This window comes from Lytechinus pictus, chromosome 15 (genome assembly GCF_037042905.1).
Source record: "Lytechinus pictus isolate F3 Inbred chromosome 15, Lp3.0, whole genome shotgun sequence".
NCBI classification, from domain to species: domain Eukaryota; kingdom Metazoa; phylum Echinodermata; class Echinoidea; order Temnopleuroida; family Toxopneustidae; genus Lytechinus; species Lytechinus pictus.
Window position 1 is genome coordinate 30,515,068 of NC_087259.1, and position 25,789 is coordinate 30,540,856.

Genomic DNA, 25,789 nt, shown 5'->3' on the forward strand with positions numbered 1-25,789 from the left:
TTGCTTTCCCCTATATACTCAGTGCGCCTGAATGCATTTGGGCACTGTCGGATCCAGGGGGGGCAGCAAAGCCGGCCTGTGCCCCCCCCCCCTTGAGAGGCACAATTAATATTTTAAAGTAAAAATTCCGTTAAAAAAGAAGTGTGCCCTCCCCCCCGAAATGTCCTTCATTATTGGGTAAAAATATTTTCTTTTTTTTTTGCTTGTCAAATTTTTCCTCGGATAATGTGCCCCCCCCCCTTTGGAAAATCCTGGATCCGCCCCTGCACTTGGGTTATCATTTTATTCTTAAGTTCGTTTCAGATAATTATAATTTCTTTAAATCAATACTACAGACCCACCAACGGTCTAAAGTCGGGTTCGTTGGTGTAAGTACTGTAGCGCTATCCTTTATATTTATCCCCCTCTTCTCTCTCAGACCCCTTTCTCATTACCATCCTAAAACTATAGTTTACTGGAAACTAGTTTACCTTTCTGCCATGAAGCGACTCTCTTCCACGATCTTCTAGAAAGTGTAGGGTGTGCTCCCTCCCCCCCCTCTCTCTCTCTTTCTAAACACACTTTTTCCTAGCCCCTTTCCCTTCCCTCTCTTTTTTTAACTTGATTCTAACATAGACCTTGTCCATTCCCCGATTTGTCAAGAATTTGAAATTATGAAGGAATTTCTTAAGTTGTGATGTGAAGTATACGTTTTCTTTTTACATGTAAAGTTCAGACCACATCAAAATAATGTAATAGTGCTAGAACAATAAAAATTTGCATGAATTATTTTAAAAGTACAATGTTCGGAGCGTAAAAACATACACATGCATATGGAGCTACCGTTACCATGGATACAACAATAGGCATGATGGGATAGTATTCCATTTGATATGGCGTCTAGCTTCGTATCTGGGGATATTTTAGATTTTGTTATGATTTTCACTCAAACAAAATATAGGAACAAAGTTTTATCGCACCACGCAATGCGGGATACACGAATTGCATTTTAAAAATGAAATTAACAGAAAATAATACGCAAAGTATAGAGAAAGAGATACATGTATTTAATTTCATATTTCTATATATACAAACTGAGTAATACTTATAAAGCATCACAGTATGAATGGACTAGATATAAAGGAAGACATTTCAGAAGATTTTAGAAAGACTTTTGTTCGCTTCCGATAATGTAATGTAGAAATACTTCTTATTACGGTAGCTAGGTAAGCATTCGTACACTATAAATTACATGGATTAAAATAAATCCAGATCCTTTAGATAGTGGCCAGTCGAGCTGCGGATTCAGACTCAAATCCTAAAGATATGTTATTTTCATCAAGAATCAAAGATTCAAATGTAAACTCAGAATGTGACTCGCCACTTTATTTCAAATCCACGAAATTTGAAGTGTAAAAGTATATATCCATAAAAAGAAGAGCTGTTTCTCTGTTCGTGTAAATCTCAGTTATTATTCATCTGCCGAGAAACCAAAGGATATCAAAATTCCAGTATGTATAATGCAGAAAGGTCCATTGTTTTTTTGAATATTTTTTCCCCTATTCTCAGGGGTTAACAATTCAAAATATACTGTCTTCACTCCCATTTTTTCAAAGGATTATAAATTCAAAGCAGATGTGAATTGTCTAGTCAAAATGTTGATTGATTTTAATAGTAAGGATTTACCTTTTAACCTATAATGATTTGAATTCAAATCTTTTAGCTTTGAACTCAAATAAAAAAAGGTTTAAATCTAAATCTAATGTTGGGCTGCATGGTCACCATTCACAGTTACTCTGGATTTATTCGAATTCATGGAAATTTAGAGTATTCTTAAAAACGCAGGTGAGAATGGGGGCACTTTAATTATCGTCAGTAATGTTAAAAACCATTCTATAAAGCTTTAACAACACCTTCAAAGTATATACATTTTACATTTGAGTCTTAATAACATTCGTCACTTTACAATAATCAATAAAATATATGTAAAATAGCAGCAACGTGGTATTAACAATAATAATAATTTAGAATAAAACTCAGCACCTCAGCTGGTGATTTGATAAAGAGGGTGATTAGAATAGAATATAAGACCATTGAAACCATAACTTTGATAAAATTACAAAAATGATGCAAAATATACACAATTTCGTGACAAGTTTGGAATGATTATAAACCTTTCCCAATCTAGACTGGGCGATGGGAAAATAGTACAAGACCTAATGAACTTTACAAAACATTCTTGAAGTATCAATGTTATTGTATTTATATACATTGTTGCAGCAACTATTATAGATCGCCATGGGTTAAGAAATAGTTAAGAAATTAAAAAAATGAAATTCATGATTTACATTCGAACCTTAGGATGAACATTTATTATGTTGTTTTATAAATAACAAATTCCGTGTGGGTATTCAAATTGATGTCGGATAATACAAATATGAGAATCATCTCTAGTTAGAATGCTCCGAGTGCAGTATAATATGTATAACAACCAATCGTATTTATTCCTGCAAGTAAATTAAGATTCTGTACTGCTCAAGGCACAACGAGGTCAATTATACGATTGATAAAAAGAATTATAAATAAGCACCGTTGTAAAGTCCTCTTTGGAAGATCGAATTAATATACATCCATTAAAAATTACCGTGGAAGCACAAATATTAAAGTGACATTTCTATTGGCATGATGTATGATGATTTAAAAAAAAATTGGATTAAGAATGATACCTAGGTCAATAAATAAACAAATATCCGGTGGTAATACCGTTAAAGTCGTCCCGTCCTTTCTCGTTGTTTACTTGTTTACTTTGTATTTTGTAAAGCTCAATGCATTATCCTACAAAGTATACATTACAGTATTATATCATTAGAACTGTTATTGGTATATCAAATGAATATCTTTTGGTTTTATTCTGAAAAAGATTTCTTGCACATTGCATCTAGAAACTAAACAGCACTTTGTAATGATGTATAATGATCTTGAAACTATTCTCTGATCAGATTCTGATGATCGCAACTAGTCTTACAAATCATCATGATCATTATCTATATACTTTTCGGCAAAACCCTAATTACTACGGCATTTGCGCATTTCATAGCAAAGTCCATGGCTTATTAGTGACATTTTGTGACAGGATTTGCGATCTAAATATAAAATAAGATCTGAAAACAACATATAACCCACCCAAAATAACCCACTAACTATTGCCATCAAACGCCAGACATCATCATTCATTATTATTTTTCGATGGGATATTCTTCTGGTATTCACCGGGTCTGTTGCCGTTACCTCTTGGTCTGTAGTTGGCTACGATCACGAACCCTTCTTTATTTCGTAGAGGAACCTTAGCGACACCGATCTCCGTGCTCGATTTCCATATCATCTGAGTGAATCGACTTGTACCTGAACATGATGATGTTTAAAGTTATTCATTAAGGTATATAAATATCATGCGAAAACATTTATATCTTTAACAACTGTGTTGTTAAAGATTAAATATCCATTCTTTATGTAATATGCAAAAATGTTTTATGATTGTTCAATTATTTAAAACAAACTAATGGGGACAAGGCATTTTCATCTCACTTAAATTTTAGGGGTATGTATTATTATTTAGGTCTTTGATCCAATCTTCTCAATAGCCTCCCTGCGGCTCCGCACGTTTTGTCATATCGTTAAGGGGTAAACCACATTTTCAAAATGTTAGATAACACTTCTCATATTTGGATCGGCATGTGCACTTTAATCCAGGGCAATGTTGAACATATTTTGAATTAGATTATGTTTCGTTACGTTCAGTTTAATTGTGCATAGCATGAACACCTTAAGAAGACCAGGGCCCCGTAACACAAGACTTAGCAATGATCGTAGAACATTTTCTACGATTGATTCCATTGACTACACTGCATGTACAATCAATCGTAAAATCAAGCGTACTATCAATCGCTAACCTTTGTGTTACGGGACCCAGGGCTCCGTAATACAAATATTAGCGATTAATCGCTAATTTGAAAGAACAATTCTGATTGGTTCCTAATCAGTGTACAGAGCAAAATGCGCGTGCAAAGATGATCTTGATAGGCCATTTCATTTAGCGATTAATCGCTATATACTCTTTGTGTTATACGGAACCCAGGTCGACTTTAAACAACGTCATTTTTTCTTTATTGAATAATAGAATATTACATAGTTACACCACCCAACCTTTCTTTTTTATCTTTTTCTCATTTTTCGTTTCCGGGCTCTTTTCTTTTTTTCTTCATTTCTATTTGAAAATAACACGTGGTGGTCGTGATCAAATAGACATAATAGGTCTATACAATGGAAATATGCCTAAAACGAAGGGTGCTCTAATTACCTCTTTGCCATCTCATGTTATCGTAGTCAAATAATTTCTCTTCTTGTAACCATCTTGAGACGACTTCATCTCCATTTACATCTTCTGTTGTCATGAGAATGTTCTCTCCTAAAACTGTATTAGAGACAGTGAGAGAGAAAGAGAGAGTGAGAGAGAAAGAGAGAGAGGTAGGTTGGAAGATTTACATAAAAACATTAATGACCAGAACAGCCCCCCCAAAAAAAAAAAAATATATATATTTTCTCTAAACAGGTATGTCCTACATTCCCTTTTTTTTCCTTTTGATGATGATGAAATTGAATAGATTTGACACGTTGGATAAAAATGTATAATATAAGGAGAAGACGTAAAACTAGGAGAATTGTAACGATTAGAGCATCCTTTGAATATTGGATGTTTTATTTGTGACATAGGAATTTAACTATTTTAGTGCTGTCGTTATACTAGTTGTCATCGATCGTTTATACAAAGGAGCTACAAAGACTAAACTCCATTACTACAGCTGATTGAGGGGCAGTCTAGAGAAATAGAGAGAGTGGGCACATTCATGTACTCCTAACACACTTGGCTGTAAAGTACCATGGCTATACGCATTGATATTTCCTTTCACTCATGGCTCCTTTTTTATTAAGGTCATGTTGGAGATGATAATTTTCTCTCTTAAAAAAAACATTTTAATCTTAGTTACTCCCCTCCCCCCCAAAAAAAAAGTTAAACAAACTCAATCACCTTTGTATGGACCCCCCCCCCCCCAATTTAGTAAACGCCTGGTTCCGCTCCAGTGTTGAATGTCTGTATTTGTTATACTCCTTTACCTTGATTATCACTATTTTGAAGGTATCCTTTCTCTGATATATTCTGTGCCCAGTTACTAGCCGATGTGGTTATATCTCCTGCCCATGCTAGGTTAGGCAAACCTCTCTCTGATCGTAGCTTATTATGGGCGTCTATCACAGACTGCTGGAAATCATCTGTAAAATTATAGAATAAAATCCAAATTTTACCATGTTGTAATCACATATTAAGCTAAACAAACGATTTTGATACTTCTTGCTAAATTATAAATCAATAACTGCTGGAATCACACGGCATTAATTATAATGGGGGTCAGTGTTCATGTACAGCTAGTGTATCTCAATATGCTGATTATTGTACTATGTTGAACATTTAGAAGCATCAATATTCTTTTCAACTAGAACATTTCCTTGAAGGGATATTTCAGGTGGAATTAATTGAATCATTTACAAGCTAAACTCTGTGGAAAATTCGGATTATAAATGACGAAGATAATGGTTGCATTGTTTTTTTTTTATTCTTTCAGTGAAAAAGTTAAAAATTCATTTTATCTTGAAGTGAATTCGATAATTTTCGAATAAAATTTTATAAAAGGTTTACTTATTTAACGTGTATGATCATATATATTTTAAAAATATATTCCTTTCTTATAAGGGAATTGTTTTTCTTACTCATGTTGTAGAAAATCAAACAATCATAATTGTTCGGAAGAATTTACAAAATGTGAGGTAGAGGTTTTGCGTCATCATGTCATCCCTTGCACATACATAATGCATTTAAAAACAAACTATGTCACCGAAATTATGCAAGACTTGAAAAACCCATAACTTCTTAAGAGTCATCTGAATTTCAAAGAACATTTTCTTTCATTTTACTATTATCAAATTCAATCTTCAGGTTAAGCTTATTGAAGCATCCCTTTGTTACTATACCGTCATACCTTATGATAAGTACATTTAGGTGTATGCAGGCCTATTCAGTTGAGCATAATCACTGCTCTCATGAATGACTGTACCACTAGACTGCCCAGTGAATTAAATTGAATACCATGTAAGTTCATCTCAATAATGGAATAATACATCTCCACTGTTATTCATTCTGACACAATGTCACGTCAAAAACACAAAAGGTATATCCAGGATATTCTTATCAAAATGAAAATCGAATTACTCACACCTGTATCAATAGCATCATACGATACTAATATTGTATTGAAGTGAAATATAAAGAGTGTACATTATCTTTAAAAAAAAATAGACTTCAATTATGATTAAAAACGATACAATTTCATTATTTTCATAAGTTTGTATTTGGTTTGTTAGTTCGTTTGTTTTATTGTATACTTCATTTCTTAATTATAGTATCTGTCTGATCTAGAGATACAGTCAATCACAACGTTCTTACGTCGCTATTTTTTATTAGGAAAAACGAACACCTGATATCTGAATAACCAATATGCCCGTCTATTATTTGAAGGTATATCAAGCTACGTTTGCGAATGCATTTATTTTCAAAATAATTTTTCCATCTAAAATTGATTTATGTTATTGTTAAAAAGATACCTGAACATTGAATATATTGCCATTGTCTGTTTAGTCCGGACTTCTGAAAAATATCTTGATGTGTTGTTGTGTAATAGACCATAACGGCCAATTCCATGAAAAAAAAATCAAATTCTCAGTCGCTCTGTCATTACGTGGTATTTAACCGTGAAATGTGTATCTTACTACAATGAGATGAATACTTGAACTGCATACCTTTAAGCTAAACCGGTTTCGATTCATTTGTAAACATATCCGTATTTATATAGGGTTAGGCAAAACACTCAATGAAAGGGCGACCAAAATCCAATGTTCAATATCAAAGTAAAGACATGTTAGATCATAATTTCCATCATGAAGTAGGGTATGATTTTACGATTCATTGACATGCAAACGTTGAAAACAGAAAAAAATGGTGTGTTAAAAAAGCTTCAACCAAATAACATATATGATTTTGTTTTTTCCCCTAATTTTTGCATTTACATTATACACTTGACACCACAATAAGTAATGTGCTTGCCGGGGGCGGGACCATGAATGTTGAGGGGGGAGGGGCAAGGTGACGTCATTCTCTATTCTTATTCGAATTACCATGCTTGGTTGCAGGGTTAATAATATAGAGTTGTACAACCCAGACCTCGCTTTGGACAGTAAGCTCTCTTCTTTCTCGTATTTTCTCAGGCATCCCCTCCCCCTTTTCACAACTTGAAAATAACAGGGACAGTTGCCCCCCCCCCTACGTAGCCCCGACCCTACATGTGCTTACATACCACCTACCATCGATATTCCGTTAATATCATATTTGCGCAGGTGTAACTTATCCCACACTTTGTTTGTACTTCCCCTATTTTGTCAGATTCATATATTTTCAATATCATGGTGCCGGATTTTTCACCAATGTAGCATTGTAGTGTTTTTATTGGTTGCCGACCCCCAGCCTGTGCGATCCAATTACACGGTAAAATATGGCTTGAGGCTAGTGCAGTGGGTAGCAATACACAGAACGATAATGGTTAAGGAAAGGGATTCTATATATATAGAAAATCATTGTCTGCAAATATATATATATTGCATCGTGGAAAATCATACCCAAGTTCATATGTAGAAAAAGTATGTTGGTTTTTAACCTTTCCACGAATTCAATTCATTATTGATTGATTCTTTACAAAAATCACGCAGCGTGGCGAGTTTGATTCTACAAGAGACAAATTCTCAGTTAATACTCATATCATATTGATCTATGCATTGAGTCCTTTATCAACTAATTCAGAACTGAATCAGGAAAAAAATACGAGCAAATACGTGAATAATACGACATAAGGATCTTAATATCTAGAATTTTTCCTTTTTTACTATATCTGACGATTAGTGTAAACACAGAGGCGGTGCTATATACAAGCTCCAACCCTGTGACAAGCCATGGCAACTGACAAGACAACGAAGTGGCCGAGCTAAATTAAGATTTAAAAATTGAGATTATATCAGAATTGAAAATGTAGTGTAGTGCACAATTTGGTTGGATTTGTTTGGAAAATTCGTAAAAGAAAAGAAAATAGGTTGCGGAAAATCGGAGCGGGGGGGGGGGGGGTCCCGCTGCGTAACGCCATACTTTTCTCCTTTAGATGGAATAGCTATATAGAATATCATTTTCCACATGCATGATGTATCGAAGCCATCTCCAAATCTTGTACCGACTTTATATCACGGGCGGCCACTTAAAGGGGATCTAAATTGTGTTGACTTCAATCAAGAAACTTTGACAAAAGAAAGAAAAACAAACCCCGCGGCAACACCAAGGTTTGATATCACGGTTATTCATCAAGTACTGAGAACTCGACAATAACAAAGTTAGGCGCGAATATAGAGATGGAATTTCATCCAATCTAATATTGATACGCCTTCACACGTAGTTACACGGACCATATGTATCAGTGGAGTTTCACAAAAAAGTTCATAAAGATTACACACGACTGTGTGCACAACTAAAACATGATATAGGTGCTGTATAGTAGTATAATAGCTCTATGATAATATCATCTAGCGAATCATTATTTTTCGTCGTCACATAAAATTTCCTTCACTAGCTGATCAATTTGGCCTCCTTTTATAATTTTATTTTATTTATAACTATAAAAAACTGTTATAATTGTAATTACAGTTTTGAATTCTGAGGAACGGTTGAAGTAAAATCAACCCACCCCCTTTGGTTTGTTCGCTTCGCTCTCTTATATATATTACTTTAAACCTGCCCTGTTGGAGGCCTGTATCCAAAACGCCGCCCGCCCCATTCAATAAAACTCATTTCGCCACTGAAGACAAATGATATTAAACTGTAATTTTGTAATAAAACGTAAAAAATTCAGAGTTTTCGTGCTGTAAATCGATCCTTTGACATTGGAATTCGGGCCTATACCATGTACACTCCCTTCAACAAGTTAGGCTACAAGATTTATGTCACAATGGACCATCTTTAAAACACACTTATCCGGGCTATACATTGCTACTAAGGTAAACAAATCAAGGTCCTTATGGCACGAATCGGATACAATCTTTGATTTATTCGGCGTCTATCTTCAAAGTACCGAGTTCAAGGTTCGCTTCTCATATTTGCGAATCAGAGTCGAATTTGTTTGACCACTACGATATATTGAACCAGGTCGTAGCAGGTTACTTAAAACACATTGTGCAAGAAGTGGACATTATTATATTTTACTAATTCATTATGTCAGGAAAAGTATTAGCTCTTCTTATCCCCACTATTTCATGATTACAATTCCTTTTACTTTCGCATCTATGATTCATTGCTCAAAATGTATTTTTCGTTAACGGTTTCTTTAAAATTTGCATTTTTTAATTGATTGTATTCTATTTCCTTTGCTTTCATTTTTATCGAATATCTCTTCCTATTAAAATGCAGGTTATTAAATGCTCAGCACCGCTGAGCGTTGAACTGCTATAAATTATTTAATGGCATCAAAGTAAAAGTATGAAAAGACCCTCATAACAACATTCCTAAATATTCAATATACATTTAAATCATCTTTTCATATTACAGCCTTAAGACTTCCAATGAACAGCATGACATTTAACAATGATGGATGATGAAACCTCGCAATCAAAATATGAATGTTGTAGATAAATATATTTTGTTCATCACTGTCGTATTTTTTTAGAGAAAATCAATATGAATGGACAATAATTGGTAATCTTGCTTTAGAATTATCAACCAATCATTGTCTATTGATTAGGTTAGATATAAAAACACCTGTTATTAATAATTGGTCTTAAAACTTTTTTTAGATGATGTTTGAAGGTTTGCATGGTGGTATGAGCAATCGCAGAAGAGGCTAACGGTACACCATGTGTAAAGTCTTGGAAGGACTATATATGAGATAAGGAAAGTGGATAGAATTGGAGGTGAATTGGAGGTAAATTGGAGGTGAATTGGAGGTGAATTGGAAAGGCGAGAAAGTGGAGGTTTGAAAGTAGATTATTCTTTTCGAAATGAGTGTAAGGATTGTAAACCAGAAGGAGAGGAAGCTGAGTAGAAGACAGACTTGAGTAGAAGACTCGAGTAGGTGAGAGAATTAGGCTGGCCTGAGTCGGCGAATAGAGTATATAGGAGCACAAGCAGGAGACTGTCCGCCTTTTTCTTGCTTAATATTACTGTACATGTACATAGACCTATATGTCTGTATCATCAGGCAATAAGTTGAGATAATCTTTTATCACAAAAACAACAGCTGCTTCTGACTAGAATGGATTATAAATGGCAACGCATTCTGGTTAAAGTTTAAAAGGGGAATGTTCATAATTCTGCCATTTTTAAAGACAAACTTATCCCTTTTGTGATTTCATCCCTGGTTTAATTCTTAATCCCTACATTGATATAAAATTGTATTTAAAACAGATTATAGGGTCTTTAGCAAGCCAGGTAAGAAAATCGATCCGAATAGACCCAAAAGAGAAGTGGGATTCTCTGTATTGTTACCCACAGCATGGCTTGACTTTGTTTGAGGGACAAAGCGTGACGTGACGATAGGAATTATATGAATGGGTGAAGTGGGTATGAATGGGAAATACGACAAGCAAACCTTCAAACGATTTGTTTGGCAGGGATAAAGACTTGCATGAAAAGGACACGAGTAGAAATAGAGCATACAGAGATGTATTGAGGTTGGTTGAGTGGTATGTTCTCTACTCATTGCCTTCACATTGTCCCAACAGACGGTCGTTAGTTCGAAACTATTCTATTGTCGACTTCATGAAAAAGCTGATGGCTCATCATATATAGCCATATACCTCACCCTCTTAACTTACTCCCACCTCACTATCGATCATGATTTAATTCATAAAAGTGCATTTCCAATGAGATACTTCTACTTCTACGACGATACTCAAACATATAAAAATATACTAATCTGCCAATTAAGTTGGACGAGAAGTTCTTGTTCATATACTCGATGACATGACAGGAATTGGTAAGCAGAACTTCTTTCATGCTAATGATGTGCATGCAGTGGGGATATACATATGTAACCCCGGATGTATAACCCCTGATTCAGAGTTTCAAGAACTTACCCAAATCCGCCATTGGTTATGATGAGGTTACAGGCTACTTATACTGATCACGACGTCTTCCTAAATCCAAGGGGAATACCCACTTCTATCAGACAGACGACAACACAGACACCAACGGCACACGATAGTCGATACGATCACAGATACAATCTCAACGCAGCTACCTGTTTCTTTCCCGCCTTCGTAAGCGACAAAAAATTGGAACTGGAGCAGACGACTGCACGTCCCACTACACGTTGAGGCTATTGAGCAAACACGGTGTTGTCTAGAGTCCTTTGAACGCAGATGATAGATGTTTTATTTGCTAATTATTTCAGCACAGTTCAATCATGTCGATGTAGTAGGGGTAGTAGTGCAGCCGATGTTTTTGGTATCTGTGCGTGAACTAGCAAAGTATTTAAAACGCATGCAATGCATGTATACTCAACGCAAAGCTGGGAATACTTTACCCTTTTGTGTGGGCAGCCCAAAACACACTTCATCAAAAAGCCGAGGGAGTTCCCTCATTTTCAAGCTCCGATGAGCATTGTACAATGAACGTATTTTGGTCTTAACAATTCATATTGCTGCTCCCGAAAAAGTACTCTATAACCAGGGAATTAACATCCCCATTGAATTATGCCTATCAAAATCACTGAACTTTATCACTAGTACTTTTAGAACCGTCGGTGGGGTATGAAAATGTTTGATACAACTTAAAAACTTTTCAGGAGATTTTACAAAGCTATGATGATGTACATTAAAGTCTCGGCCTTTTCTCTCTCGTGGGGGGGGGGGGGTAGGCCTACACTCCTCGATTAATTCAGAATTGCTGTTTTCTTGAAAAAAAATAATTGCGACCAATAATAAAAGAACTCGACAAAGAAGCATGACATCAAATTTGATACTATATCTTGAATTGTTACTACTACTGGTACAACGTAAAACCTCTTCGAAATATGAATAAAAGGTTGATGGTAAATTCGGCTTAATTGTTTTGGTCTTAACAATTCATATTGCTACTCCCGAAAAAGTACTCTAAAACCAGGGAATTAACACCCCCATTGAATTGTGCCTATCGAAACCACTGAACTTTATCACTAGTACTTTTAGAACCGTCGGTGGGTATGAAAATGTTTGATACCGCATAAAAAATTTCACGTGTTTTTACAAAGCTACTCATCATTTCCGCGGATGATGTATATTTAAGTCTTGGCCTTTCCTCTCTCGTGGGGGGGGGGGGGTAGGCCTACACTCCTCGATTAATTCAGAATTGTTGTTTTCTTGAAAAAAATCATTGCGACCAATAATAAAAGAACTCGACAAAGAAGCATGACACCAAATTTGATACTATATCTTGAATTGTTACTACAACTGGTACAACGTAAAACCTCTTCGAAATATGAATAAAAGGTTGATGGTAAATTCGGCTTAATTGTTTTAGCATTTTTAATTGTCCTATAGTCTCATGATAGGATTCAAATTAAACACCGTAAAACCTTTCAATAAACACCGTGCATTACTAACTATTTTTTTAGGGGAAAAGAAGCGTAAATAAAAACAAAAACTATTAAACGTTCAACATTGTGGTCACAGGTAGAAAGGATGTGTCTCGGTGGTGTAATAATGTTAAAATAACCCTTTTATCTCTGTAATTGATTTGACACCGCCAATATCATACCCGGGGGAGCAAACCCCTATTTGTTACACTTCACACCTCCCCTGTTCAGCTCTAGATTTGTGAACTTTGACTCGGCTTTGACTATAATTTCCAAAAGTAAGCTGGATGAAATCCTTGAACAGGAGAATGCTGGCTCTACGTTCATAACTTTTATTATTTTGTTGAAGAAATTGAACATAAATTATGTTAATGATATTGTATTTTGACTGTTCCAATGAATCTAACGCATTACCTTGAAGTTAACCCCTACATTTCCATAATAGCATTAAAGTCAATTTCTTGCGCAGGTTGAGACAGATGAGTAGCTGCCCCTCATAGGTTTATTTGAAAACTTTTTTTTCCTTTATTGTATTGAAGACAGGTCATTATGTGCTTCAGATTTTTTTATTCAAATATACAGAAACGCCCCTATCGACTCGGTCGCTTCACTACCTTGTTTAAATGCATGTATGTATATGTGTTCATGTATGTACGTATGTGGGTATGTATGTATGTATGTATAAAGTACGATTCCAATATATCACGGACGGCATTAACTTCTTGTCGAAACATTGTTTGCAGATCCTTTCAACGTTTGGAGAAGGAATTTTCCTTTAATTCGAAAATTAAGTTTAGATCAGCGAGGGAACAGACAGCAACCGTTTTTCAAAAAGACGAGGGTGTACGTTGTCATGGAAAAAATACTAATTGATGCTAAGAATATTATAAGTGTTTGCGTTCGTCTCATTGACCTCCAGATTTACATTGACGATAGAAATACTGAACTCATTTCTGAGATGGCATGATAAGGGCTCTTGGGAGATCATTGAAGATGATGTAATACTTGACCAGGTAAATGTTAAAGCAGATACGAACGAGTAGCCTTAATTGCACAACCTCAAGTTGTCAACTACTCAGTTTTTATAAATATGAAAAGCCAAAAAAAAAAGTTACACTACAAAATGGAGGTCAAATTGGTTTTTAAAAAATTGAGCAAAGAAAAAAAGTAAGTAAAGAAAAGAAACAAAAGTTCACCACAAAAAGAAGGTCATTTTGATAACATTTTGATACATCTTCCAGAATACCAGGTGGTGCTGCCTATGGAGAATAATACACACAGCACCCCAAAAAATCCTTCGGGTGCCAGCAACCCCGCTTCCCAGGGCCATTAGCTAATCAGACAAATTTAATTTAATATGATAATAATAGCGCTTAATACATCAGAATGACGTCTCTGAGCACTTTACAGATAAAATATTACCCCGGCCCTTGGATCCTGGCATGCCCACACACAATGTATGCACTTTCTCCACTCCCTGGGGAGCATTCCAACAAGAGTTCAAAGACTCAATTGCTAGGCATACTACATAGGCTTTCACATCCTACTGGATGGAGAGTGGCAAAGTGTGGATTAACGCCTTGCCAAAGGACGCTAGACCATAGTGGGATTCGAACACACGACCCTCTGATTACAAGGCGAGATTCAGAACCGCTACACCACGACGCTTCCAATTTGGAAATTAGCGATATACAGTGCGTATCAAAAAAAAGTTTACACTTTGAAAAAATCCTCTAAAATTATACATTTGTAATATCCTGAAAATTTTTCCACATTTTAACATTGGTACAGATCCATTTAAGCAAATGACGATATAACTGTCGAAAAATATTTCCGCTTGAGTGAGCACCACTTACTTTGAAAAGTTTGTGAAAAATCATTTGCGCAGAACCTTGAAATACTTATGCGAATAAAGGTAGTCCTTAATCATGAAGAACACGTGGGATTTAGCTAGTAAAATTGATTTGAAGATATCTTTTACCTTTATTACTTGTTTCCTTGCCTAAAACACTTCGAAGCGTGAAGTGCGCCCCACCCCACTCCCCAACACAACAAGGCCATTATGACGACATTTGCTTTACACCGAGCTGTGATTTACATGAAATGACTTAGGCTTGATTTTCATTTCGTTAATCATTTTCAAGCTTGAAAAAAGGGGAGAAACAAGTATTGAATGAAAAATGATATGTAAACCCACTTTAAATGATAAAAAAAAATTAGTGAAAAAAATGCCGGAGATGTCTTATAAATTTTTTTTTCAGATTCAGTTATGTCCTCAGATCCAGCTGGCACAAAAAGGGTAAAGGTTGTGCTTACTAAGTGTTGAAATGTCAATTTGGGTGGCAAAATTGTTATAAAATGCTTGAATGTATCCGTTTAATTTCAATTGACTAAAAGTGCAAGGGACATGTATGAGAAATGTTTCGCAGGGTAAGTTTGATTTCGCCCCTTTCCCCTTGACACAGCGTGAAAACGAGCATTTCTGCGCAAACAGATTTCTGCGAGCTTTACAAAAATGGAAAGTCCTCACTCAATTGTAACATTCTGTCAAAACTTTTCCTTTCATTGGATAGATGAGACCCAAAACCAAGATTATATTTGAAAAAAATACCCACATGTTGTATATTTTTTAATCCCCATGGCTTTTTCAAAGTGTAAACTTTTTTTTGATACGCACTGTAGATCTATCTCCATCTATATGTAACGTTATAATTTTCCATATAAATGCCGTTTGAACACTTGATTGACGCAATGAGCCAGCAATTCTGAGGGGGTCAAGCCTGACGTATGGGGCAAAATTTATAAATAACTGCGATTCTTAAAAATACATTACATTGCATGCTCTTAACATGAATAATTTGAACCAAACAAATATTTTGTCGAAACCTTAGAATGTGTTAAGAGTTCTCGCACTGTCATACTAGAAAATACGATCAGCATTTTATCCACGTGATTAAATATCACGAGGCATATGGACAACCACTTAATACAATCTCAATTAATGATTTTTTTTTTTCAAGACGTCATGAAACGTTATGTTTAAGGTTAACAAGTAAATGATAGCATGCCCCCTCCTCCATCAATATGCATCTTCCACCTCTGTTAAGAACCCTTCATAAAAAAGGGTTAATGGGTTCGTGGTTTGAGGATAGCTTTTTTAAAGACATTGTCTTGTGGTAATCATGATGAATGGAATATCACGTGTTACATTTCTAAAGAACCTAGAAAACCTACGATTTTCTTTATTAAAAAATGGTTTAATTATTGCGTTAACGATCAAAACTTTTAGAATATTATCAATGACATTCCATCGCTCGGTTTTGGGTCAATTTTATTTGTGTAACTGTGACATTACGAAAGCTCAATAATATTATACACCGTACTTTTGTATTTTTCTTTGATTTCTTCTTGATTTTCAGCTCAGAGGGTAAATTATTCAAATTATAAATTGAGTTTGAAGATAACGTGTTATTCGTATTAATTGAATGTGGAGATAGTATGAAGGGGTAGATGTGATTTAGAGCTTGAAGCCTGTGTAAAGCTTTTGTAAATGGTAAATCATTGAGCATCTAAATCTTACAGAAGTTTAATGGCCATTAAAGCTTTTTTACAACAGCTGGTTCTTTGTGAAAACATGACATTGGATATTTCATTTCTCGTATATGACAAAGGACTATTTACGTATTTTGTGCCCTCTTTCTACCCTACGACTATATATTTCATATTTATTGATATTTCATGGTTATAATGGTTACATATTATTTGTTTAAGAAAAAAAAAACCTTCACTTAGTTTTAATGCTATCTCTCTCTCTCTCTCTCTCCCCTCCTCCATGTGTCTTCCTCTCTCTTTCCAATCCTTGTAACTACCAACATGACTCGCACTCCCTGTAAAACATCGTTAGTTCTCGATTCATTTATGAATTCATCGCAGTGCCACACTACTCTCAATTATCTCCTCCCGATCTCCTCATCACAGCTTCATCGATAATTACTCACGGAACTCTGCATCACAAATGAAACCGTGCCATCCATTGAGATGAGAACATCTATTCCTTACCAACGATCTGCAGTAAGGTATTGATAAACTAGTCTTTCAGAACCTGGGATATTTTTTATTTTCGTTTTAAAAGGCAGTAAACAGGTGATTCAGACAGCGACGCTTCTTGGCTTCCTCCATAAGTACAAGACTCCTTATGTTGTAAGTATTCACACGTTTCACATTGCTTATATCAAACACATTGGTGTTTATTGACTTAAGTGTCTGTTACTGTGGTCTAGTCTATTTTGATGTCTGTTGATTTAAGAAGGCCTATGCATCTGACAATGTTCATCGATAATCATCAACTACTTCTACCAACGTACTCGCTACATCCATTTGGATTGGAAATCAGTCTGTATGTATGTTGTTGGAGACCAATCCAAAAAAAGAGCTGAGAAAATATTGACTGATATAACAGATTGAGATTTTCACTCTAATTTTCAATTATTCCCATAATGCGATGCAATGTATCATAATTTTAATATTTGTCAGAGTTTGTCAGTTTCCATTTTTGGCATCACAAATGAATAAAGCTGCCCTCTCATTTTTCGTATGTATTTCCCCATATAGGCCGTACATGTATTATTTTTCAGATTATGATGAAATTTGACATGATGTACTTTGATATTTCTCTGCAATTCGTGTTAACTTTGAATGTACCCTATTTTGTGGGGTTTTTTATGGATGAAATAGATGCAATCAATTCATTTTCGATTCGATTCAGTAACAAATACAAGATAGATTGAGAGGAAAAGACAAACAATTATTCACTGTTATTAAAACTACTAATTTTCTTATTCCACGTGTTTGCTATGCCTATAACTGATTTTAATCGCAGTATACTGCTTCTTTTTGAGACATCACATTGGTCGGCAATAGCACTACCGCTTCAGAGGATGAGTTTGGATAGCTTACACTCTATATATTTCATTGACTAAATTTCATCGATTTACAAACAAAAAAATCAATAATGTCAATAATGACCAGTCAAATTCTGAATTCCGAAGGTTAGAATGTTTTTTTTTTAAGAATCTATAGATTTAATTCCATGAAGGCTAAATTAAGAGTTTGACTATAGTTCTATAAGCCGGTTCGTAATTCCATTCTGCGCATGATCAGAAGAAGGTCGTTAGTACTAAAGTTACATGGTGGTTTAATATTTAATGAGATAAGCGCCTACTTTGATGTCTTGATTATTGATATATTCTTTTGAATTGTGTTTTTGATTAGATCCACAAAAAACAATACGTCTACTAGCGACTGGTATTTAACAGTTTTCCTAAAACTTTGTACAGCATTCTACAATATGTATTCAAAGTAGAAAATGCAACAAATACCTTCATATAGTGTTCATTGGTGTGCTATTCTATTCACCTGGTCTATTTAATTTCTTCATCCTGCTATGTAAGGCATGCGTACATAATAATTTTATCTTGCTTTGAAATCTGCCTATCACAATGAAATAAATGAAAGGTCATTTGACCAAAATTGCCCATGAAGTGGTCTATTGGCTGATCTAGATTTTCTTTAATATCTGAAATTTAGAGTGTTAGTAGCGTATTTTGATTACATTGTACATTGTTTACAAAAGAATAAGTAGCTTTCCGGCTGAAATAGCAACTCATGGTGTGTGAATATGAATGATAAGATATATCTGTCATAAATGTAATTATTTTTTCTCAGTATTGGGCAGAATACAAATTTCACATACATGCATAGAATTTTCAAGAGACAGTGTATTTCGCGAGGACGTGCGCACTGACACCACAAATTATGAAAAACCCTTTAGATTTAAACATTAACGGAAACAATACAATTTTGATATTACGTGTCATCAATAATGCTATAAGATATAAAGAAAATCTCCCCAAATCCAACATTAAAATAAAAATTATCTAAATACCTAGAAAGGATAACCATGCACTACCACGGCCCATGAAAGCCGAGATGGGTTATTCTCTATGGGGTTTATAAGTAACTGATGACGCGGGCGGGGTCGTAGTCTAGTGGTTCTGTCTCTCGCCTTTCAAACAGATGGTCGTGGGTTCGAATCCTAACCATGGCGTGTTTTCCTTCAGCAAGAAATTTATCCGCACTGTGCTGGGTACCCGGCAGGATTAATTCCTTGCATGCACTGAGCGCCGGTGATGGTAGCTCGAGCTTAAGCCGGGGTAATAATAGCAGCGCTTTCTATCTTCAGGCAAAAGGCGGTTTATAAATTCAGCTATTATTATTATCAAATGAGAACCACATATAATACATCAATAATATACTACGTCATACACTATTTACAGAAAAGACGACGGGAATCACAATAGTAATACACGCTGGTTATATAGTTTATTCACAGTTGTGTAAGGGCAAAAGCTTCAGGAAAATTATGAATGATAACAAAGTAGCGATCAAAATGAAAAACCATACACTAAAAAATGAAAAATAAAAGGGTAGAAAGGGGTAAATCACCCTTTAAGAGGAAAGAAGAGCGACTGCGTTTTTAATAATAAGAGTGGTAAACATTGTCCTCGGCCCTTTTCAAACCTATTCTACCCTAAAGAGTGTATGAGTGTTATAATGCCCCCTCCCCCTAAAATCCAATTTCTTTTCTTTCAGTCACGTTTCTTTGCCATTTATCTATCTGCTTATTAATAAATGGATAGTTACACTACTTGAGCCATGAATAGTTTATAAAGGTAGAAGGCCATGTATGTACGTGTGTCTTTCGCTTTTTTTTTTTGGGGGGGGGGGGCAGCATGACTACTTAAAAGCCTAATCAGTACACCATTATAATTATAGATTTTATATTGTTTATATGTGATTGGAGTTTCATGTATGTGTTGTTTGATGTCAATAAATTTTGAGTGGGTTATTAATTACTGATGGGTATAGATAATGCATACTTATTTTTAATAATGTTTTCCAGAAAATGAAAACTAGAAATAAAGAGGTAGGGGGAAAGTGTTTTATTATAATTATTCTTTGTTTTACACAGTCAGTTAAGTGTGAATTAAATTTTATTTGTTTACTTAATGTTCAGCCTCTCTCCTCCTATAATGTAATTCCCTTTTTTTGTTAAGTGATTTAGTATTTAAATCGTGTGATTTACTTGTAACCTCACTAGCTTTATACATATGTATTGTTCCATTTACAAAATGAATTATACATTACACAATATCATTTATGACATGTGTAAAGAAGTGACTTTTTGTTGACATTATTGTACATGATTTCAGATCTTTTCATATGGTACATAATTATCGTTAACATGTCAGGAATAATTACGGTTATACTTGAATGATTAAGAACAAAACCCTAGAAGAAGAGTGGAAGTTCATTTTAAAAAATGAACGATAAGTGTGAATGGGACCGTGCATATCTTAGATCAGTTTTGAGAGGGAAAAAAATGCCCAATATTGCCATGAAAACGCAGTTGTCGTGCATGGATGTGGCTAAAAATTGTTTGATGCCATTCCTGGCATCCGCCATTACCATCATGTACATTATACCGAGCAGTTGCATGCAAGCAAGGTAGTGATCACACATCTATATAGTCATTGATACTATCATAAAGTATACTGTCGGCAGCAGTCATTAGCGGTGTCGCTTTGCAATTGCACTTTACTTCAATAACTGATGGCGACAATATAGGAAGCGATGCAACATCAATTAAAAGCGTTTCAAAGTAATATGGACGTGAGGGTTGCCATGATGGGGTAATGAATATAGATAGGGGGTTGAGAGGGAGGCGGGATGTGGAGGTTGAGGAGAAAGAGGGGGAGAGGTGAGAGATTGAAAAGGGGAGGTAGGTAAGGAAAACTAAACAAGAGAGGGAGTGACATACAGGAAGACAAGAAAGAGAGAGGGAAGGGTAGGGGAGAGAGGGAGATAGACAGATAGAATATTAGACAGGGTGGATGGATAAGGGGAGTGGATAGAGAGAATGAACATCAGAAAGTGAACGAAAAGAAGAGAGATTATTAAGTTTAAGTTTCCTTGAAAAGTGTCGACCATCATTTTTTATGAGATAATGGAATAGATATAAGGGGCTGTGCAAATCCAGAGAGGACAAGATAGAGAGGGAAAGAGAGACGGGGGTGAAAAGTGAGAGAGGGATCGAGAGAGAAGAGAGGTGAAACGGGAGAGATAAGAGAGAAGAGAGAAGTAAAAAGATGAGGGATATAAAGGGTGTTGATCCTCCTCCTACTCCCCCAACCTTCCTCCTCCTCCCCTCTTCCTTTCTCCCCCCCCCCCCCCTCCTACTCCTCCTCGGGCTCCTCCTATTCTGGAAATGGTATTTGATTAACCATCAGCCGTATTACAAGTTTTTACCTACCAATTATAATGTTATTAGCCCTGGTTACTCACATGAAGTGGAAGCTCATTAACATAATAGGTTCTGTGATTATTAACATCACTTTGAATTGGGCTTGCCTAAAAAAGGCATTACGCGCCATATTGGTAACCAATAATTGGAACCTGGTTGGCCGAACTCTGTCTACTCATGGCTCTGTCATATTATTAGTTTTGTCGTCCTCTCTCGACAATGTGTTCCGAGATCCAAAGAGGTTTTGGCGGAAAGATGTTGGCAGTACTCACTCGGTACTCACTGCACGGCAAAATGGAATTCGATGTAACTAAAATCGAGATGGATCAAACAATCGTGTTCAAATTCATAACGTTACCATGATAATTTCGATTCTATCAATATTATTTCACATCCCATTTTTATCATCAACCTTAAAAAAAGGTCTGGTATTTTGTGGCATGGGTTCATCCTTTTCCCTTCTCCTTCTAATTTGTCATCTTTAATAAGCTCAGAGTATTTCGAAATCACAGGAGGTCTCAGGAGCTATTATAATGATTGTTCAACCGGCCAAAAGCTAATTTCTCCTTTGATTTGTTGTTTTGAAAGCCTTAACGATGCCCTTCTTGGGCAAACAGCTGATCGAACACATTATTAGCTGTAAAAAGCTTCAACATTGTCTACTTGCTTCATGCTTCCGCCAATTATGACATATTGCATAACGTACATTAGTTTTCAAAGTTATGATTCATTTGCGTTTCGAGAAAAAAAATATTATTCTGATATTAGAGTGTGTCAGCCAGTGGTCAAAATTTCGTTTCATTGGTCTGGGTTGCATTTTGATTGTTTTATGAAGATGACTTTACTCAACAGACAATGACTTGTGTAGACAAAATGATATCATGGCGGCATAGCCGGCGCTCCATGGGGGGGGGGGGATATGTCCCCTGGCATTTTGGATATCATACAGCAACCAATGAGAGAGAGTGGCCGTCTGACCAGAAAAAAATATCTCGAGAATTCGCCGCATCTGATATCCATACATGATTTAAATGAATGAAAGGGCAATATTTGCCCACACATCTCAAACCCCTGAGGAATACACTCATTACTATATGTACTCTCAATTACGTCCCAATTTGCGACAAGACGCAGGTTTTGACCTATTCGTTTTGATAATAATTAATGATACTGTACATCAATAATAGGCTCTCGAAGGTCAGCCCATGCTCATAACATGTGAATTGCGAAGGTTTTTTTCCTGAGTAGTAGGTGTTCCCTTTTGTGATTTAATCTTGTTTTCTCAGCTTCGTAATCTAATAATCACACTGAAAAGCTTCTCTTTGTGATTCCTTTATCGTGTATGTTATGGGGATGTGGGAAAGACAAAATGTTACCCTCCCATACTCATATGATGAAGTTTGACATTTATGAACTTGGATATTTTCATCAAACAGTTTATTCATCATTCCATTTCGTTCAAAAATACAGAATTAAAACAAAAACTAAAGATGCATAATCATGAAAAAGGTGAGATTGTGCAACTTTTGAGGTGACATTGGATTAAAAAACAATGATGAGAAAAATATAACCAGAACATTTTTGACCCTGTTGTATACTGTACACTAATTAAACAAGAAGAACATCTGAAAGCCCGATTGATTTAATTGACATAAAAAGTATGTCCTTTGTCTAAATTGTAATTTACTTTATGTAATAAATGTGTAAATGTTGTAATGATAATGATACAGACAGAAAAACAAGCTACAAAGCATCTTTCTTTACTTTACCGCTGTTCCTTCTCTTTGAAGAGGTTGGGTGTCATGGTTTTCCACCTGTCTCTATCCAGTGCTATCTTGCAGCATTCGTTTATCTTTCTGCCTGTCATCTCTTCAATATTTCCAATCTTACTTTACTGTGTATATAAACATCTGACGACATGTAGATGGATTTACACTGTAAATATTACGTTGTTAAAAAAGGGTTTCACCCGCATACAACAAAAAATGATGTAACAATTAACAATTACGTGTTATAGGTGTTAAACTAATAGCATTTACACCGTTGTTAAAACACCGGTGTAATTACTGTCCGTTGTAGTTTTAACACCACTGTATGTAGTGTGGTTTAATATCTAAAGTAGATCGTATTCAATAAGTTTTAAATTATTTTCTCACATTGGTGGTAAAATATTTTGTAATAGGTAAAATAAACATACCGGCAATGTTCAAATAACATGTTAATAGGTGGCGATACCGGGGGGGGGGGGGGCTGCCCCCTATCTTGAACTTCGAATCTTGTATCGGAAATGGTCAGCTCGTATTCACAAGGCCAAGAGACACGCACCCACATACACTCTTTCTCCTCCTCTTTCCACTAAAACACACTTTTCTCTCTCTCTCTCTCTCTCTCACACACACACACGCACGCACACCTCACACCCTCTCCTCTCTCAATTACAGCACATCTTTCATTCTCTCTTTCACACACACACACACACACACACACGCACACCTAACACCCACCAACATACACACTCTCTCCTCTCTCAGTTACAGCACATCTTTCTCTCACACACACACACACTCTCTCCTCTCTAAATTACAGCACATCTTTCTCTCTCTCTCTCACACACACACACACATCCACCCTCACAGACACACTTTCTCTCTCTCTCACACACACACTCTCTCCTCTCTCAATTACAGCACATCTTTCTCTCTCTCTCACACACACACACACACACATCCACACACCATTCACAGACACACTTTCTCTCTCTCTCACACACACACTCTCTCCTCCTCTCTCCATATTACGACACATTATTTCTCTCTTACCCACGCATTCCTCTCACGCACACCACTCCCGAATAATTCTCAAGTGATATTTGTGACGCCTCTTTCGGTGCTCTGTTTGATTTATTGTTCCGTTTCCAAAGTGTGAACAATTTCGCAATATTTCATTAAAAAAAAAAACGTATTTTCATAGTGGGTGTGTTATTCCCTTTGAAATGCCCGAAATCTGACATTTCTCTTGCTTTCTTGCATAATGCGGTTCTTAATTATTAATGTAAATTGAATCAAACCAGCATCTGTCAAAATGTTATCTGACATTTGCTTGTATTCTTTCCTCATCATCACGCTGCTCATCAATAAATTCACTGGGGAATAAAGAAACCATGAAACATGTGGGTTCGCATTCTCCATATTTACTTGAAAAAAAATGATGTAAATGTGACATTTTGTTGCACGTTATCTGATTGTGTTTATTGCAAAATCGTAAACCCCATTTGCACCGGGATTTCTTAGTGTGTAACGCCTTAAAGATGACTTTCTTCAGAATTGTCAAAACCTTAGGACTATATCAGGACTAAGCTGTCGGTATCAAAAATTTATGCAAGGTTATATATGTCTTTTCTAGAGTATATATCTTTTCTGTAGAATTCATGTCCCTGTGATTTGGATTGTAACTCGTTAGTTACTTCCCAACCTGTATTGTTTGTCTGGGGTTTTGAAATATAATCAAATCATATTATTTTCAGCCTGGAGTACCTATTTAAGTAGCTTACTTCTGAAATTCGCCCTGCATTCATATTAATAATGATAGTCCCATGTTTTGTTTAATGTTGAATTGGTCAAACTGTAAAAATTATTTATAGCTACATTTTGGGGGATGACCATATTCGAGACTTTGTCAATTACCTCTCCTTGAAAAAAAAAGCACACTAAAGATTATGAGCAATGTGAATGAACCAAGATAAAGTTTGCTGAGGGGGTGGGGTTGTGTCCGTTGTGAACACGGTTCTCATCGCGATTCAGTCATTTTGAAGCGCTTTAAGTGGATAAGAATATTATTTATTCATATTAATAGTTATACAACAACACAGTTATTAATGGCTAGTGCGATGACCCATGGGCCTACTATGGATGACCAGACATAATGTGAGAGAGAGAGAAAGACATACACTCACACCCTCAGAGGGAGAGAGAGAGAGAGGAATGAGATGATAGACACACACAGATAGTACGAGAGAGAGTGAGAGAGAGAGAGAAGAGAGAGGGAGAGAAAGAAAAATAAAGAGGGGGAGGGAGGGAGTGTTAATTGCTCCAGTTGGAAACGGAAAAATGAAAAACCATTATTCCTTAATGAGGGGAAAACAACAGTGGTGACACTGTCATTTCTAAAGTATATAACGGTGGATGGAGGGCAAATTAAAAATATTGGGTGTCGGAAAATAAATATTTTTTTGCATGTATAACGAAAAATTGTCATTCTTTAGATCAAGAGCAGGAGGCATATGTTCTAATGAGGGGTATTATTTCCCCTCCTTTTCTTGGAGTCGCAATTAAGAAGGGTGTGTCTCAAGCGAAATAGACACAGTTTAGAAATGAAACTAATACAATTACTGATAAATACTTGTAAAAACAGTCACGGAAAAAAGCAAAAGGCTTCGACAGGAAGAGTAAAAACGCAAAAACATCGATGACATTTTCTTTAGAAGGGAACCTCCATAGCCTGCAGCACACAGAGTCTTCTAACCTTTACCTGTAAAGCGGAAAGCCTGGAATGAAATTGTTACTTTGTTATTCAATCCCACTTGATTTGCCTTATAGCATGAAGACGGATAAATTGCGCCCTTTCGTATTTCTAGGTGATCCCTTGTTTCCCGCGCTTTCTGTCTCCAGAGCGTAAGCTCGAAAAACAGCGGTGCGTT

At 35.8% G+C, this 25,789-nt stretch overlaps 2 protein-coding genes across 2 annotated transcripts in view; one reads left to right on the forward strand and one right to left on the reverse strand.

The window, feature by feature from the left end:
- Positions 1-1,025: 1,025 nt before the first annotated feature.
- LOC129278084 (Golgi-associated plant pathogenesis-related protein 1-like) lies at positions 1,026-12,153 on the reverse strand. Its single transcript, XM_054914298.2, has 4 exons — positions 11,254-12,153; positions 5,152-5,307; positions 4,337-4,450; positions 1,026-3,381 (listed from the first exon to the last, which is right to left on the reverse strand). Exons 1-4 carry the CDS (start codon positions 11,264-11,266, stop codon positions 3,206-3,208), a joined length of 459 nt encoding a protein of 152 aa, XP_054770273.1. The 5' UTR covers positions 11,267-12,153; the 3' UTR covers positions 1,026-3,205.
- Positions 12,154-16,668: 4,515 nt separating this feature from the next.
- LOC129277582 (synaptotagmin-5-like) overlaps positions 16,669-25,789 on the forward strand; it is a 32,012-nt gene continuing 22,891 nt past the window's right edge. Inside the window, exon 1 of the mRNA XM_064110552.1 lies at positions 16,669-16,931. The gene's annotated coding sequence lies outside the window, so the exon portion shown is untranslated. The remainder of the gene's footprint in view (positions 16,932-25,789) is intronic.

Coding starts and splice junctions, on each gene's coding strand:
- LOC129278084 (XM_054914298.2), bottom strand. Junction 4,451..5,151: donor TCAAAATAGTGATAATCAAG/GTAAAGGAGTAT, acceptor TCTCTAATACAG/TTTTAGGAGAGAACATTCTC. Junction 3,382..4,336: donor TAACATGAGATGGCAAAGAG/GTAATTAGAGCA, acceptor CATCATGTTCAG/GTACAAGTCGATTCACTCAG.